General features: G+C 41.7%; 1 protein-coding gene across 9 annotated transcripts in view; it reads left to right on the plus strand.

The window, feature by feature from the left end:
- The window catches only part of HECW1 (HECT, C2 and WW domain containing E3 ubiquitin protein ligase 1), a 463589-nt gene that overhangs the window by 242170 nt on the left and 203681 nt on the right, over positions 1–17738 (plus strand). For all 9 annotated transcript variants that reach the window (XM_067042890.1, XM_067042895.1, XM_067042893.1 and 6 more), the window contains one exon: positions 14148–14242. In XM_067042890.1, the coding sequence (XP_066898991.1) occupies positions 14148–14242 (95 nt within the window). The remainder of the gene's footprint in view (positions 1–14147; positions 14243–17738) is intronic.

Here is a 17738-nt window from a genome sequence, read left to right on the forward strand (position 1 = left end):
ACAGAGAGCCACAGAGGTCAGGGTGGTCCTACCTGCACACCGTGTGTACCTTCCCGGACACCCATCACTGCCCCCCTATGTACCTGGAGCCAGTTCAGAGGTCACCCCCAGGAGTCTCTGACATTAGCCAAGATAGGTCTCTAGTCAACTCCAAGGCCATTTTCAAATGATGACAGCTATACTGTCCACACCAGCTTTGGACAGCCAGGAAAGAGTTCAGAATCCAAATAATAATGGAAAAAGTAAAAACTCCTCACAAATTCTCATGTATCACACTTGCCCAAAATTCCAGAGTTGACATGATACCCAAGAGTACTGCAAAACCCACCAACACCCACAAAATCTAGAGGATGCAAGCAATGCCTCATCCATTGCAGCAGCTGCTAATCTAAGGCGACCCTCTTTCCAAGCAAAACCGGAGTCTGCAGCACCTGGTCCGTATTTATGCCCACATTGCTATTGCCAGCTGTTACTGGAGGGAAGAGGGCAGACAAAATGCAGACAGGAAAAAGGAGCTAATTGTCTTTAACCTTCACCAGAATGAATGCCGGTTTCTCCCAGGTTGCTCAAGGCCAGTGAGCTTAAAATCCAAACCAGAGAACTCATCTAATAAGTGGGGAATTGTGTCTTATGCTTCCATCTCCTTGGGAAAAAACAGAGTTATAAATACTGCACCCTCTACCAGAGAATGACATATAGGAAACACTCCTACTTTTATACAAAATCTATAAATTTGAGCCCATAGACTTAAAGCCTTTTCATGGGACTCTGATTCCTTATATTTAAAAGCCTGTTAGTCTTTTTCTGTCTCCATGAAGAGTTAACCCTTGAAAAAAAAGAGATTTATTTTACAGTGTGAGTTTTCTGTAACAGAGAACACAAATTTCTAGTGAAAACTAAACCTTTAAGGCCTGGCTGAGCCTTTAACAAAAGAAAAGATAAGTAGTAAAAAAATAGAAAGAATATGAAATATTTTTCAGAGGGGGAAGAGTGGATTATGTCAAACTTAAAAAAATAATAATAGTAGAAGGGAAACAGTAAAAAGAGTATGGGAACATGGAAAAGAAATAATAGTTAAAATAACCTACGATTCGACTTCATCATTTTCACTAGCCGAATCATCGGCAGTTCCCAAATTGGAGAAAAATACACGCAAACTCAATGTTAAGAAACATCAAGACCAGTTAAATGGAAGTCCTGGGTACTTGACACAGATGAAGTGACCACAGTGACCTTACGACAGTACAAAGCAAATGCTTCCAACGGTTGGACTCTTGAAAGAAGACCCAGCCCGCTCTCCAGGATGGAGATGGGCAAGACTTCCTTTCGCCTCCATCTTTCGGCTCCAGCTCAGCTCCCGGCTGGACCTCCGGTGGGGTTTCCCGCTGCGCAGGCCCTGCAGCGCCCTCTGTCGGCAGGTCCCCGGAGGCCAAGCGAAGGGTAGCAGGAAGAGCATCCTCAGCGTGTGCTGCTGACACCGGCTGAGGCTGGACAACAGGCGGGAACATGGAACTCAGCAAAGCGATCAGGAAAGGTGTCCCGAGAGCCCTCCTACGAAACATGGGAGGAGGATAACGACGCTTATAGGACGCTCCAAGCTGTCAGTGGGCACCAAGCTAAACTGAGTGCATGATGGGAATAATTTCATAAAGCCTTGTTCTGGTACCTAGAGGAAGGGTAGAAGCGAGTAAGTGGTAGAGTCAGTACCATACAAGCAAGAGCCTGAATTTGGTGTGCAGAGGGTCTTCTATCACCTCTTCCACCTCCACACACTTTCCTCCAGGACGGTTCTTGGTCATCTAGTATAGATAGACATGTCGCTGAGCCTACCCAGAACAAGATGCTGAAATTTCCAGTTCAGCTGAGTGGCCTACACATTCTAGACAAAAAGGGAGCCCCTGCCATCTGAACAAAGGCAGCACCATTAACCTGCGTTGATAGGTCCCAGGTTTTACAGGATGGCATCTGTGCCTCCTTTATCACTTTCTTCTCTAACAGCCCTGACACTAACCTGCCCAGTCAAAGCATCTCATGTCTGCAGACCCCTCCCGGTTGACCTCCACAAATCAGCCAAATATTCAAGATCGGTGCCTCCACTCAGACATGGGTTTTTCCCAAGAGGCAACAATTCCAGTAAACTCCAAACCTGCAGGGTTTCCCTGGTGGCGCAGTGGTTGAGAGTCCGCCTGCCGATTCAGGGGACGCGGGTTCGTGCCCCGGTCCGGGAAGATCCCACATGCCGCGGAGCGGCTGGGCCCGTGAGCCGTGGCCGCTGAGCCTGAGCGTCCGGAGCCTGTGCTCCGCAATGGGAGAGGCCACTACAGTGAGAGGCCTGCGTACCGCAAAAAAAAAAACCTCCAAACCTGCAATTTTTTTTTTTTTCATGAAACCCACACCAATGAAGTGCAGTGTTCCTTTTTCAGAAAAGGAACTTGCTTGTTGTAAAGGCTGCTTTTTTGGTGTCAGGGATCCCTTAGAGGGACCCAGCATCCGGTTACTGTTTCCCAGGTCAGAATTGTTGACCTGAAACAAATAGACTGCCAGGTATTTCTCCAGCAAAGATCATTTATTCAGGATCAGCAGAGAATTGCAACCACAGTTCAGGGTCTGCAGCCACGGTGAGCCACTTGCAAATCCCCCTACAGCAAGGGCAGGAGAACACTTTTATAGAGAGGATAAGGAAGTTGGAAGGGCTGTAGTAAACAAAGCGTCCATGGCTTTTCATTGTCTGAGTCCTTGCCAGGAAAGAAGAGGTGACTTTCTTCTTCCTGTTGGGCTCTGCTATCAGCACAGGGCGAGACAGCTCCCCTTTCTGGTCTCCTAACTCTATTTAATGTAGGTTTATGTTTATTAATTTTTTATAGAATCAACTGCAACTGAGAAAAGCAGCAGCCAATCCAATATGCAGCATGCCAGATGGCCTAGCATTTTTATATGTGCTTTGAGTTACCAAGTTCTGTGTGCCAGGAAGCCAAAATGGTGGGTGGGTGGGTTCTCTCGGGGCCCAGAACTACAGCTTTGGGTGTTCCCAGGCTGCAAAATTCTCCCCATAGAAAACTATGGTCGTTCAGCCTCATCTGCAGCTGACCAAGTTAGTCCCAACTGAGCATCAAATTGTGAGAAACTTCAACGATGGCTCCTAGATTCCAAGGGAAAACTGGGCAGGGAGGAAAGAGAGGCATCCTGAGAGGAAAGGGGGAATCCAGGTAAGAGCAGTTTTTTCCCACTAGGATGGACTCCTGTACTTCTTGCCAAGGAAGCCTACCCTTGAGGATTTCTCCTTGTCATGCAGCCCATTCACGAGATTAAACGTGGCTGCCTGCTACATAACTCCAGGAGAGCCATTTCCGTAGACTTCCGTGTGAATGGTGCCCTTGCAGTGGGTCACACATCAGCCCTGTTAATAAGGTCACAGGAATGTCTGGTGACCACATATCAGAAATTATACCCTGCCTCGTACTACCATTCCTAAGATCTGTGTGTGGCCAAGGATATACCTGGTGAGCCCAGAGGGTTACTGTAACCCTCCCAGCCTCCTGAACAGCCATGAGTTTGAGCTCTGCCCTTCTTTACCGTGAAATTGTGTTGTATCTCATGCTCCAATAGCATGAAACCTGTTCATCAGTTACATCTTCTAAAATAGCCACCTGACATTCATTTGTGGCTCTCACCTCCATCCAGTTTTAAAAGGTGATATTCAGGGCTTCCCTGGTGGCGCGATGGTTGAGAGTCCGCCTGCCGATGCAGGGGACGTGGGTTCGTGCCCCGGTCCGGGAAGATCCCACGTGCCGCGGAGCAACTAAGCCGGTGAGCCATGGCCGCTAGGCCTGCGCGTCCGGAGCCTGTGCTCCGCAACGGGAGAGGCCACAGCAGTGAGAGGCCCGCGTACCGCAAAAAAAAAAAAAAAAAAAGGTGATATTCAAAATCCTCTCCCTGACTATAAAGCGTTCATTTAAAAGTCGTGCTGAGATTGCATCCCCCCTCCACCCCACACTCTCAAAAACCCTACTCTTCATACATCAGACCGATCCCCCACTATAGCCTCACAATTCTTGGCACCTAATCTGGAAAAGGTTGGCTAATACCTAACAAAAGTATGTACTTCCCAGAAACACCTCTGGAACCCCCTCTAGCAAATCAAGAGCTGACTTAAGACGTATGTAATCAGCACAGGATATGGGGAAGGGTCTTCGTATGGCCCTCTGCCTTCATGCTAGGAGCCATACTCTGTACCTTCTGGAGCTCTTCAGTACGATAGTCTGTCAGTCTACAGCCTTCAGGTTTGTGTCCTATCTCAGTTCCAGGCAACTCAGTCCACCACCGTCTGACCAGCCATGACCCTCCCCTCCACTTGGACTGAAACGCAGAGACCCACCCCAGTAAGCCAGGATTTGGGACAAAAATATATGACAGAGAAGGCACTTGACTTTGAGGTCTGTATTTGGCCTTGGAGGATCTGTTGGAAACCCCTACCGCAGCCTGAATGCCCCAGGGCAGCTCCGAGACAGCTCAGCCCACTCCATCCAGGAGGGAGGACTGCTAAGAGTGCCATCGGCTGTGCAATACTCCTGTTTCATTTCACATACACGTTAATCCTCTTACACTTCACTGGGCAGGGATTTTAAATTTTATTAGTGTTTCAAAGAACCAACTTTTGGCTTTCTTGATCTTCTATATATATTTGTTTTCTGTTTAATTACTTTCTGCTCTTTTATTTTTTTATTATTTCCTTCCTTCTACTTTCCTTGGGTTTAATTTGTTGTCCTTTTTCTAACTTCTTGAGATGGATTCTTAGCTCATTGGTTTGGGGCTATTCTCTGTGTATGCATGTAAGGCCGTAAGTTTTCCCCTTAGCACTTTGTTTGTTTGGTTTCGCTTTGTTTTGGTAAAATCCTAAGTGAAGCACAAAACACACATAGAAAAGGGCATAAATTTAAATGCAGAGTTTAGGGATTTTCAGAAAGTGAACACATCCATGTACACAGCACCCAAATCAAGAAGCAGAGCCTAATTCACGTCAACCTGTTCTGTTTGCCTCCTTCCTTCTCTCTGGGATCATTTTCCTCTTAACAGAAAGAGCTCCCTTTTAGTATTTCTTTTAGTGCAAGCTTACTGGTGAGAAATCCTCTCCGTTTTTGTTTGTCTGAAAACATCACTATTTCACTTTCACTTTTGAGCAATGATTTCACGAGATACAGAGAATTCTAGGTTAGCTGTTCTTTTCTTCAGCACTTAGGAATGTCATTTCTCTGTCTTCTGAAAAATCAAGTTTAGTGTTTTTGTCATTCCTTTGAAGATAATGTAGGTTTGGTTTTTTTGGCTTTTTGTTTGTTTGTTTGTTTGTTGCTCTGATGCTTTTAAGACTTTTCCCTTAGCCTTTGGATTTCAGGAGTTTAACTACGACATGCTTACAAGTGATTCTTGTTTTGTTTTTTGGGTTTTTTTTTTTTTTGCAGTACGCAGGCCTCTCACCGTTGTGGCCTCTCCCATTGTGGAGCACAGGCTCCAGATGCACAGGCTCAGCGGCCATGGCTCACGGGCCTAGCCGCTCCGCGGCATGTGGGATCTTCCCGGACCAGGGCACAAACCTGTGTCCCCTGCATCGGCAGGCGGACTCTCAACCACTGCGCCACCAGGGAAGCCCTGATTCTTGTTTCCATCCAGGCTTGATAATAAGTTATTGTCTCCTCAAAAACTGCCTTTGCCCCACTCATTCCCTGTGTCCCTTATTCTCTCCTCTGTCCTTTCCATCCTCTTTTCTCTCTCTTCAATCTGGATATTTTCAATCAACCTATGCTCCACTTTACTAACCCTCTTTCTGCTGTATCTGATCTGCAGCTAACCCCATGTATGGAGTTCTTAATTTCAACTCTTTGGTTTTTCAATAATTAAATCCCCATTTGATTCTCTTCTGTTGGTTCTAATTTTCTGGCAAAGTCTGCACTTCATTTTCTGCATATATAAATCATAGTTTCATTGAGGTCTTTGTCTCATGACTTCAGTATCAGGATCCTAGTTCCATTTTCTTTCTTGTTTTTGGTCATTTGCTTCTGTCTCTTATCATACTTGGTAATTTTCAGTTGCCATAAACTGGGTGTGGAATATTGTAGATACTTTGGCAATAGCATCTTCCCTCAGAAGATTTTGCTCTTCCCTCAGTGAGGTTGTTGGGGTGCTGGTGGCCTTGACCCAATAAAAGGATGAGCTTAGTGGAGTGCAGTCCAGTCTTCGTAAGCCTCAGTCTCCCTCTAGCTCACCCTCTTCTTAGAGATCCCTCTCCAGGTCTTTCATGGAGAGCCGAGGGTTTTCACCTGGGACCCTTCCCTGACTCTCCCTGCCAGGTCTACTCAGTGAGATTTTGGCTCACTTTTCAGATGTTTTCATGATGCAGGATTCAGCAAATGTCTGAGGGGAAACCAGCTGGGTACTTGAGGTCTCTGGTCCTTCACTCTGGCCCCAGAGGGCCACAGCAGCTCTGCTGGTTTCCCTGTCACCAGGGCAAAGGGGCTGCAGGTAATCAGCTCATCTCACCAGCACTCCCTCATCTAGAATTTGTGGTCCTTGTTGCTTCCATTATTCTGCAGTGCTTTAAATATTTTGTATTATAAAAAGCTTATCTAGTTGGCAGCAGAAGCATTAATCTGCTACAATTACTCTATCCTAGCAGGAAGAGGAAGGCTCTAATTGCCTTTTAGCAAACACTCCACATGCAGTGATCCCAGAGAACAGAAACACTGTCTAGGGGGTGATAATAACCAGCACTGAAATAGGAAACAAAAAGCGTTTATTGGATTGTTTTTGAGTTTGAATTTGGCCTTGTAACACCTGAAATAAGTACTTCCCATAAAGTAAAGTTCTAGCATCATTTCACATAGTGATTCATTTTCATCAGTCTCCCACGTTTGCTGTGGTACCATATTTGAAGCATTAACATAGGATTTATGCTGCTGTTCTAAATAGGAAATTAGTCAAATAATATACAGTTCTTGATATTAAAAAGATGTACCAGTTAACACAATTGAAAAAAAGTTACAATTAACCATTTTTCATTCAAATAATCATAATTGAGCTATTAGAGAAACATGACTTTATCACATGGCAATTTTTATGTTAGGAAAATGTGGAATACCTAAAGATGCAAATATCTTCTCTGCTTATTCAAAATTTATGACCTTTATTTTCTTCACTTATTTTCCAATTTTGTACAAAGTGAATATAATTATTCCATAATACAGCTTTCTATATCATTTCTGGACGTGCAAATCCAAGTAAGATTATATCTTTACCAAATTAGAAAATTTTGACAAATCAATATGATATTCTCTAATATAATAAGGTGACTTTTTTCTGTTAGAGTCATATATTACTTTAGTGAGAATTTTACTACAAAAGATATCATCTGAGAACCAAATAGAAACACCATGTCTTTCAGGGCTGTTTATAGGAGAGCAAAGTTTTTTTGGTAAAACTTAATATGGCTTATACACTTATATAATGTTCTTCTTTTGAATGAGGTATTGGATTCAAGTTGCTGAGGTTAAATGTAGCAGAACAAACGTGTGTAAAAGGTGACTGCTTCATTTTGGATTTGGTCTAAAACCAGGGCCCCCTGCGTGAGGAGCTTTAAAACTCTACCTTAATGAGATCCAGCAGGCAATATCAACTTTAAATTAAAATAACTTTCCAATGTTATATCTTTACATAGGTAGTAGAATCTGCAGTGTTAGATGCCTTGTCAGTGCACTGACAAGTGCATTCCATTTGTTAAGAAGCCCTTCACCCTTCCTTTTATTTCGACCAAAAGTCACAGCCTTTCTCTAACCTGCTTATTTCTTAAAACCCATTTAATTCATATTTTTAAAGAAAAAACCAAGTACAAACGAACATACTGCCATATAGGGTAGACTGGGAGGACCTCAGGTTTTATACCATTAATGTTGATTATTTCCTTGAAAGAACTGCTCTTGCTGTTTCCTCTTACTGAAGCTAAATGTTCTTCAGACTCAAATTTATATCTTATTATTGCATTGCTTCTTGATCTTTTTCATCATTTGAAGATATTGTACTTTCCATGACTCCTTCTAGATTACTACTGAAACTGTTTCTTTCACAGTGATGATGTCTTAAGTCAAAATTGGGTTTCCTGGATTTTGAGGATATGGTTTACATTTGTCTCACGTCTATTTTGCAAATGAAATATTCACAGACTTAGATTCATTGTTCTTGCTAAAGAATGTTACTTACATAGATAATTTGGTTCCTTTTACACAAATAAGTGATTCACAATGGAAGACATTTCGCTAATGCACTGATCCATATGTCTGTCTAGTTCATCAACTCTGATCACGCTTCCATTCATGAGATATGGGCATTTCTACACTGCAGACATTGTAACATATGGATAGTTAAAAACTTGCTATGAAGTTCAGATATTTGTGGTGCTTCAACCTGTGCAATGTCTGGATAGCAACAGGAGTAAGCACCTTATTCTTAAAGAATACTTTTACCAGTTGCAGAATTCTCTGTTGACAGTTATTTTCTTTTGGCACTTTGAAGCTGTCATTCCTTTCCCTTCCGTTGTTTCTGTTTATGTTGAGAAGTCGTCTGTCAGTCTAACTGTTGCTCCTGTGAAGGTAACCTAGCTCTTTTCTTCATTGGCTGATGAAGTGATCATTTTTCTTCTTTTTTTGAACTTCTACAGTGATGTCTAGATGCTGTGTTCTTTCTGGATTCATAGGGCTTTTTGTATCTATAGCTTGATGTCTTTCATAACTTTTGGAGAATTTTTAACTTTAGCACCACTGTCTCTCTCTTCTCCTTTTGGATTACAATGGACAGGTATTTTAGACCACCCCCTAGTATCACATATGTTTATTATTTCTCTTCAATATTTTATGTCCTTTTTCTCTTCATGCCTTATTCTGGATTTCTTTTTATGACCTGTGTTCCAGTTTCCTAAATTTTCTCCTATATTTTGTTAAATCTGCTTTAAACCCATCCGTGGAGTACACTATTTCAGAATTGTAGTTTTATAGATCCAGAATTTTCTGTTTGGTTCCTTTTTAGAGACTTCATTATTTGCTGATATTTTCAATCTTATATTTTATTTCTTTGAATGCTTTAAGTATATGATCATTAAAGCTTGTGTCTGATAACTCCAATATCTGAAAACCCTGTAAGTCTACTTATAGTGCCTGATCTTTCTATTGGTATTTTTACCAGTAGAAAAATACTCTGCATGTGCCTGATCAATTTTAGTTGAAAAGTGGACATTGTAAATGAAAACTTATGGAGATAATTTGAGGCTTAAAATGGGTTCTTTTCCTGCTGAGAAGATTTGCATTTCCTTCTGGGCTATACCTAGCAATCCAGAATAACCTCAATTGAATTTCAAGACTTAAAATGATTTGAAGGGCCAGGGCTGGTGTATTTCTCTGGTATCTGTTCTGCTGTTCAGGGCTCCAACTTGAATCATAAAGGACTTAGCAGAGTCCTCCTCTTTGGCAGGCTCTGAACTCTTTAAGTTTTTATCCCCTTAGCCCTGCAAGTCTGTCAAAAGTTCTTTTCACCTTCCCAGCCTCTCAGTGCATTTTTCTGGAATCAACACAGCCCCCCCCCCCACCAAGGGAAAGAGCAGAAGTTTTCTTCTTCTGGATCTTGTCTTCAATATTTTCCATTGTCTTGCTAGGTCTCTGATGTCCTCAGGCTAGGATTTCCAGTTTTAGGAGGAAACAATTACTGGATTCCTAATAAAATTTGAATTTGAGATAAACAGTGAACACTTTTTTTTTAGATTTTTGTCCATTGTAATAGTTAGGACAGACTTATACTGAAAACTTATTCCTTGTTTATCTGAAACTCGAATTTAAGTGGGTGTCCTGTATTTTATCCAGCAATCCTACTTCAGGCAGATTTATTTCCATATTTTTCCAGCTTTTCTAAATGTTCTCTGAATTACCTAGTACATCATCACTCGAAGTGGAAGTTCACTTTTGCTAGCTGGTCAACAATCTAGCATTATTAAAAAAATTTTTTTAGAGACAAATTGCCAAATGAAAAGTTAATATGTTTCCTTAAATCCTAACTGCCATGAACTACATGTGTGACCTTGTATAAGTGGCCTTACATTTTGGCCTCATTTTCCTTAGATGTAAAATAGGAATGATAGATGACATTTATTGAGGCCTTGTTATATGCCACATATTGTGCTAAGCACGTTTTTAAAAGGTTAATAATAATTACCTGTACTTCACAGGGATTTTGTGAGGGCCAAATCAGAAAATAGTATGAATGGTCTGGTGCATACTAAGAGCTAATTAACTGTTAAGACCAACTTGTTATAATTTTTAAACTAAATCGAATATTATACTTATACCAGGGCTACTACCATCATTACAGACTGATGTCTCAAGTGCTACAACAGGCCTACTAATCCCTAAAAAATGGAGAGGAAGGAAAACAATAGTTTTCTTGTTTCTTTAAGTGATACTATAAGTAAAGTGAAACAGTCAATACTTTTTGAATACATGCCCACCCAATAAAAATTATAGATGTAAACACACAAATTTGTAGAGGTAGAAACTTCAGTATTATTCCACTTTGTGAATGAGCTGGTCACTCGTGCCCAAACCTGAAAACAAATCATGTGCCAGGCAAAAGTAGCCAAAATGTGATAAGGAGATCTATTTCAGGTCCACCATTAATCCACGAGATTTTAAGATGTCAACCTCTTCCTCTGGAAGGGCAAGGACTACACCCATTGGTGAGTGGAGCGTGGGCTGGATGTCAACCCCCTACTCACCCCTTGGTTGGACAACTTTATGTAGGACGTGCCTGAACAACTATACAAGACAGTTCTGTTGATGGTAAATGAATATACATCGAAGAAGGGCAACTCTTGTGTGTTGACTACTTCATGCATACTAGGCTTCACACGTTATTTCATTTGCTGTGTACAACAGCCATACATGAAACAATACATACAAAGCTGGCAATGGTATCACCATTCTACATTAAATCTAAGGCTCAGAGAGCCTATATAACTTACTCTGTTAATGACGGGCAAGTCAAGAATTGGACTTACATCTCTTTGTTCCCACATTCCTACTCTTTCCTTAGGTCACTGTGCCTTCCTACACTTCTGTTACTACATACATAATGACTCAAATAAACAATAAAAACTATTATAACAGAGATGCCTGTGTTCAGACTTTGAGGGGATTTTTGAATTATTATTATTTTAACTAGAAAAGCAGAGGAAGACAGAACTACCTACCATAGGTCCCCTTAGATGAAGTATCTGAAATAATAACCAACAACCCTCTAATATTTCTTGGCCTTTGAATCTTGATACTTTTCTCAGAGGCAGCAGTAACAGCGAAAATGTAACAATGTCTTTATCTATACTTGAATCTATTCCAAAAGTCATGTAATATTAGGCCTTAGAAAATCCTCTGTGAAGAATTAGGACCCACCAGGACACTGTACCTGCTCGTGGGTTAACAGTAAGGCAGTGGAGTCAATCAAATGAAACCAATAGTTCATCAGTCATTTTTTAGCAGGCATTTATAGAGAATCCCTACACTACATGACACTGGAAATATAAAGATAAATAATACCTAGTCTCCTTCTTCTGCAAAAACTCAGTGTGGGGCTAATCAAGCAGATCAGCTGAATGTAACTGTCACCAAAGTAGCATAGAGTTTTGTGAGATGAAGTAATATTAATCCATACAACAAATCACTTGTATATTATATTTTTGCATGTGTTTTAACATTTGTGGGTGACTTCCCTTCAGAGCCCATCCCTAAATAAGAAATTTTAAATAATTTAATATCTCTTTCAAGTCTGAATAGGAAATCATTTTAAGTTACAGGAGATATTTAGATTAAATAAAAGGAAGATCCATTAATAATCAAGTTGCTAAATACTGGAACAGACTCTTAAAAAGCTTAAGAAAAAAATACAACCTTTGCCAGTGATATTTCAGAAAAAGATTACGATACTTTGAAGGTTTCCATGCATTCTTGGCTCTAGACATGAACTGACCTGCTCACCTAGCAAAAGGATTCAATACAAGACTGTATATAATCTCCCTGACCATTTTTACTCCAAGGCACTGGAATAATTTTCTTTGACAGGAAAGCTAGTACTGCCTTTCCAGGAAACCTGTTGTATATAATTTCCTTCTGTGCAACTAAACTTGAGGTGAGGTCATTCAGCCCCTCCATGCCGATCTCGCTGGCACCGACAGGCAGGGTAACTCATATTCTGAACTGCACTGACTCGGTGTGGTTACCTGGCCATATGGCTCGCTGCTCATGGTCCTTCCATGATCCCTAACCTACAAGATACCTGCCTCTCAGGCTGAGACAGTAGTAGATCTAGGTCTGTAGACCTAATGTGGGGTGCCTTGGAGAATATGGAACTAAGTTATGAGATTGTCCACCAAGAGCTTAAAAAGCAATCACAGATATGCAAAATCACTGCAGGGAAAGAATGAAGGGAGGAAACAAAAAGTATTGATATATGTAAAGTAAGAATATGTCCACTAAAAGGTAAACACCCAGGCATTATCCAGGCAGTGGGAAGTCTTAACAACTACTATTCAATAGGTTAAAAAAAAAAACACTAAATACAAATGTCTAATTAAAATCTGATAAACAATGTTTAATCTCACTAGTAAATAAATGATATAAAAATGAGATGCTATCTTAAGAGTATATTTAATTGATAATGTTCAATGTTAGCAAGGATTCAAGAGATGATCAGAGTTACATTTTCTAGTGGAAGTATACAGTGCTTTTTGGAAAGCAGTTTGGCCACAGGAAGGGACAATCCTTAAAATAGTCCTATCTTCTAAGGAAGAATATTGCAATTCTCGTATCCTTTATATGATACATAGAAAGAAACCTTTCCACATTAGCTAGGTTTACGTTCAACTACATATAATAGAAAATCCAAAATAAAAACAGCAAACAACATAACTGTGATCTACGATGGAGGCTACAAAACGTAGTTCTTTATCTGGGCATTAGCACCCCAAATAAAGTTGAGATTCAGTCATTAAGGAGGAAAGGGAGAATGAGTTTTGATAGAGAAGTAGCAATTTTTGCTCCATTATCCTAGAGAGCAAACTTGAACTTAAAAATAATTTTCAAAAAGGCATTAATTTTAAGGGAAAATCCCAAATTTCCAAGATCAGGGAAGTACTTCCAAGTTACAAACTGATTCAATGATTCCGTAGAACAAGCGATGTTATCTGCAAAGTTTGGAATTAGTAATTGAACATGCTTATTTTATAATGTTAATTTCAAAAAAAAAGATTAAAATTCATTATTGAAGTTCATACACTCAAGTATGCAAAAAAACCCATAGAAGATTTTTTTATACTTTTCTGCAATGAACATTAAAATGCTTGCTAAGAAAATTGTAGACATTAGTTTTAAAAACATTATAATTGGAGACAAATTCCCACATTTGAGAACCAGGACCTCTAACTGGAGATTCCTCATGTTGTTCCAAACAAAATTAATGTAAGGGACTAAGACAAAGCCTGGTAAATTGTTTAAATTTAAAGAAGAACATATTATACACAGTAAATTGGGAAAAGCAGGTCACCTCCCAATGAACCAAACTCAGGTTGGCCACAGATTCTTTCCTGTACAAAATGCCAAAAAGTTACGGAGTTTCAGCATTATTGTCTAGTCATCGTCATCAGAAAATATGCCTCTCGTGCATGTATTTCAATAACTTCTCAGAGTCCTCCTTCAGATCACCAAGATGCTAATCACAGTGAATTCAATAACAGAAAATTACAGAAGAGACAGATTGGTACCACCTGAAATCTTAGAACTGAGAGTTTAAAAGCAGTAACTTCTAATGGGACAGGATAGATGCTGAGAAGTCTAAACGATGGATTTAACTTGGGTACAAAATGCTAAAACCCAAACAATTTTTGATGATGGATTTTCAGAAAGAAGTTGGACCTGTTCATGAAGCCACAAGTGAAGTGGGGTTATCAGGTGTGGCTGCCTGGCTCATGGGAGGAATTGGGTAGAAGTTCCTGGGGGAAGTCCCCTCTGGCCATGGCTTCTCTTCCTGGGTTATACCCTACTTCTCAGTACCATTTTATTTTTGTCTTTCAGCTGAAACTAAGATCTGCTTCAAATACTACCATGGAGTGAGTGGAGCCTTGCGAGCCACCACCCCCAGTGTCACCGTCAAAAACTCAGCAGCTCCTGTAAGTCCTGCGTCCTCCTCTCTGGTCAGAACTAACTCTGGTGCTTCTTTGCTTTCCTGCTTTGTTCGTATGTTGTGTGTGTGTGTGTGTGTGCTGGGCGTAGGGGTGTGCACACACATATGGAGATATGTTGATAGATTACAAATAGGTAGACAGACAGAAAGATAGAAACGCATCTCAAAATCCTGAGGAAGAATGAGATCCGAAGTAAACTCATTAGAAGGCACGCATACCACTTTTTCTTAGAGAAATGTCAGGCTTCAATAGATAGCCAGATATTTCTAATAGACTCATGCGTAATAGCAGTTAATGATGTCTCTCTTTGGAACACATTTTTTTTTTTTAATTCCTTGGTGTTAAATATTTGAATTTATGTGTGTTTCAAATTTTTTTAGACTTTTAAGTAAATTTCTGGAATAGAATTTATGATTTTAGACTGATTTTCGTCATAGAATTATAAAATGACAGGCCTACAGAAGACTAGAATCTCTGATCTTTTTTTTTTCTTTATATAACCGAAGAAAGTGTGCCCAAGGAACTCAAGTCATGTACCTAGGGTCACACAGTTAGCTAGTTGCAGATCAGGGATTTAAATCGCACCTTCTGTTCCCTACTTTGTGGCTCTGCTTAGTTCTATGGTGATAAATGCCATCTTTCCCTCAATTACTGTGTAGTTTTTTACCTCTGTTGTGCTTCTTACCTTAGTTCTCAATACATCAGATGAGGCTAGCTGAAATCTCCTTACAAATGGCATTCCTTTTCCTTTCACGTAACTTAAAAATGACTGACTGGGGGAGGCCGAACAAAAGCCCCTGAAGACTTTGTCACGCTAGTGTTAAGTAAAAAAAGATTTGGGTCTTTTTCCTATGTAAAAAAGAGAGAGAGAGAAAAGAAAGAAAGAGAGAAATTCAAATGAAATATGAATGGTTCAGAAAGAACTTCGGCTCTAAAAGATACTATTTGCTGTTTCACAAGTCATTTCTTCCATGTGCTGAAGAGGATTGCATTGAGTGCTCGGTGGGAGCAGTAAGGCAAACAGGCTTGGGGGCCAGGAGCGCGTCCGCTTCCATTCTGACAGATGCAGCGCAGAACGGGACACCGGGCTGGGGCGGAAGCGGGGTGGGAGTGGACGGGGCTTCCCGTGAGGGGGACACACAGCGGGAGGGGCTGGCAGAAGAGAGGAACGGACCAGCCACTCTTTTCCCTGGCCCTACCATCTCTCCCTACGCTCTCCCTGCAAACTGGAACGTGACGTCTGTCATTTTACCGGGTGGGTCAGCACCCTGAGTGTGAGAGTCTGAGGAAGTACCCCCAGAGTGCCGGACCCCCGTTTCCGGACCCATTTGCAAGGCCCGTCTTCCAAAGAGCGTACACAGAAAAGCTGAAGCACGTTGCCAGTTGTTCAGGCAGGAGGGAGGGCTAAATGGAGGCAGTGAAGCTGGGTCTGAATTGAACCAGAGGCAAGGTGGATTGGGGTGGACAAAGCAGGAATGCACTGAACACGCAACAGACGAGGAAGAGGCTGGAAGTGGAGTCTAGCTGGTTCAGACGCAGGTTTGGCCAGCTTTCCGTTGGCAGGCTTGGCTGGGGCAGAGAGTAATCTTCCCACTGCCTCATGGGTGATGAGTCCTGGGGCAGAAGGGAGCATGCATCTTCCTGCAAGACAGTATTTTAATGTGCATTTGGGTTCTGTAATAGGTAAACTCTTCGTGGCCCTTATTGTTCTGTACCATGGTGTACTTTTTAAAGGCGTTTTACTTGCATTATTCTAGTTGATTCACAGCACAGCTGTGAGACAGGCGGGAAGCATCTTTTTGGTTAAGTGAGCATTGGCTACATGCTAGTGGAGCTTAATTAAATCTAGCCTTTGCTTTCTGCAACTCAGTTCAGTGACTGATATAATCTAGCAGACTTCCGGGTTGAATAAGCCTTTGCAGTTTGGTCTGGGACGTAAGCTCACTGTTTCTAGGGGGGAAATTGCTGTTCAAGTTTTCCAAAATCAACTTGTCAAGAAACTTTGAGTATCCATTTTTAAATTGAGGATGGCCGGTGCTGCACTAATCTCTTATGAAGAGTTATTTCTCTATGGCCATTATGCCGTGTCCCAAAAGTCAGTGTGTTCGTTTGTGGCACGATGCTAAAACCATAATTCTTTGAAAAGGAAGGAAAAGATTCCACTTTCCCTTTAGGATAACAAGCACTTCAATGCTTTGAGCAGAACAGGGTCTCAATTTGTGTGCTTCTTTTCTCATTTCCCTTTATCTTTTGCCCTTGTCCTGCTGACATCTGTTGAGGTCCCTGTGATAAAAAGAGGTTGTCATCTATCCTTATCTTTCAGAGACTCTCATTTATTTATTAGTCTTAATTGTGTATCAGAAACTGTGATGAGTGAGGGTCATAGAGTTCCCTGTCATATAAGCTGTGTCATAGAGAAGGCATAGTTATTCTTTTATAAATGATAATACTACCTGAAATGTCCAGTGCTGGAGTATGAAAACACGCTGTGCGGTGTGCGGAGAAATCAGTGAGCTGGTGCCTGCGACCACCGGGAAGGCTTTCAGAGGAGGTGGTGTGTAGGCTGAGGCAGCGTGAATAAAAAGCACTTTGCCACGTTTGGAACGGAAGTAAGGCCCAGCCTGGACCGCATGTGCAAGATCACAGGGGTATGAAATGTCACAGGCCTGGTGGGGAACAGGCCTAATTGTGTCAGGTCTAAAGAACATATAACTTACTTCATTTTCCCCATATATCACCCTGCATTTTGTTTTTCATGGATTTTGTATCTTACTGGGAGCACTTAGCATATGCTTTATATTTTTCTTCTGTTTTCTGTAGAAAATCATTTTCAAAGGTAAGCTCTTCCTCGCAATATTTTTGTCCAGGCTCTCTTCCCTTTGTGCTTCACAGTCTCTGAATAAGCCTCTGATCGTTTTTTTCCATCTCCGTTTATACATCAAGGGACAGAAATCCATGCATAAATAGTCCTCAGCTCAGTGCCCTCTCCACTGTGAGCCTTCAAGCTTCTCCCTCCAGGTCTGTGTCTCGACAGGTCTTTACATCCGCCCTTCCCTCTGTGGGACCATCACACATCCTCCGATAGGTGGGCATCTTCTGGACGGGATGGGGGCTCCTCTGCCTGCTGGGTTCTCCCATAGTGCGGAGACTCAGACGCATCCGTAGCTGTTCGCAGTATAAGTTCAAAGTCCTGAGCCTCGTTTCCAAGACTTGCTCTGAGGGGCCATCACTTGGCACTGCAGTGGCCACCACGTTTCCCTGGCCCCCAGCAGTGCTGAGACCTGGGGACTGGACCTCTGGACACAGCAAATAGGTGGCTGTTGGAGCGATGACACCTGCAAGCCCAGGGGGCGGGGCCCAAGGAGCGGGGGAGAGACCACTAGAGTGAGGGGGCAGGCAGAGGATGGAATGTTCCTACCTTCTTTGGGGCCAAGTGTTGAGGGTCCCCCAGATTGAGAGGCCAGACCATGTGTAGCCCAAG

Source organism: Kogia breviceps, chromosome 9 (assembly GCF_026419965.1).
Source record: "Kogia breviceps isolate mKogBre1 chromosome 9, mKogBre1 haplotype 1, whole genome shotgun sequence".
Lineage (NCBI taxonomy): Eukaryota > Metazoa > Chordata > Mammalia > Artiodactyla > Physeteridae > Kogia > Kogia breviceps.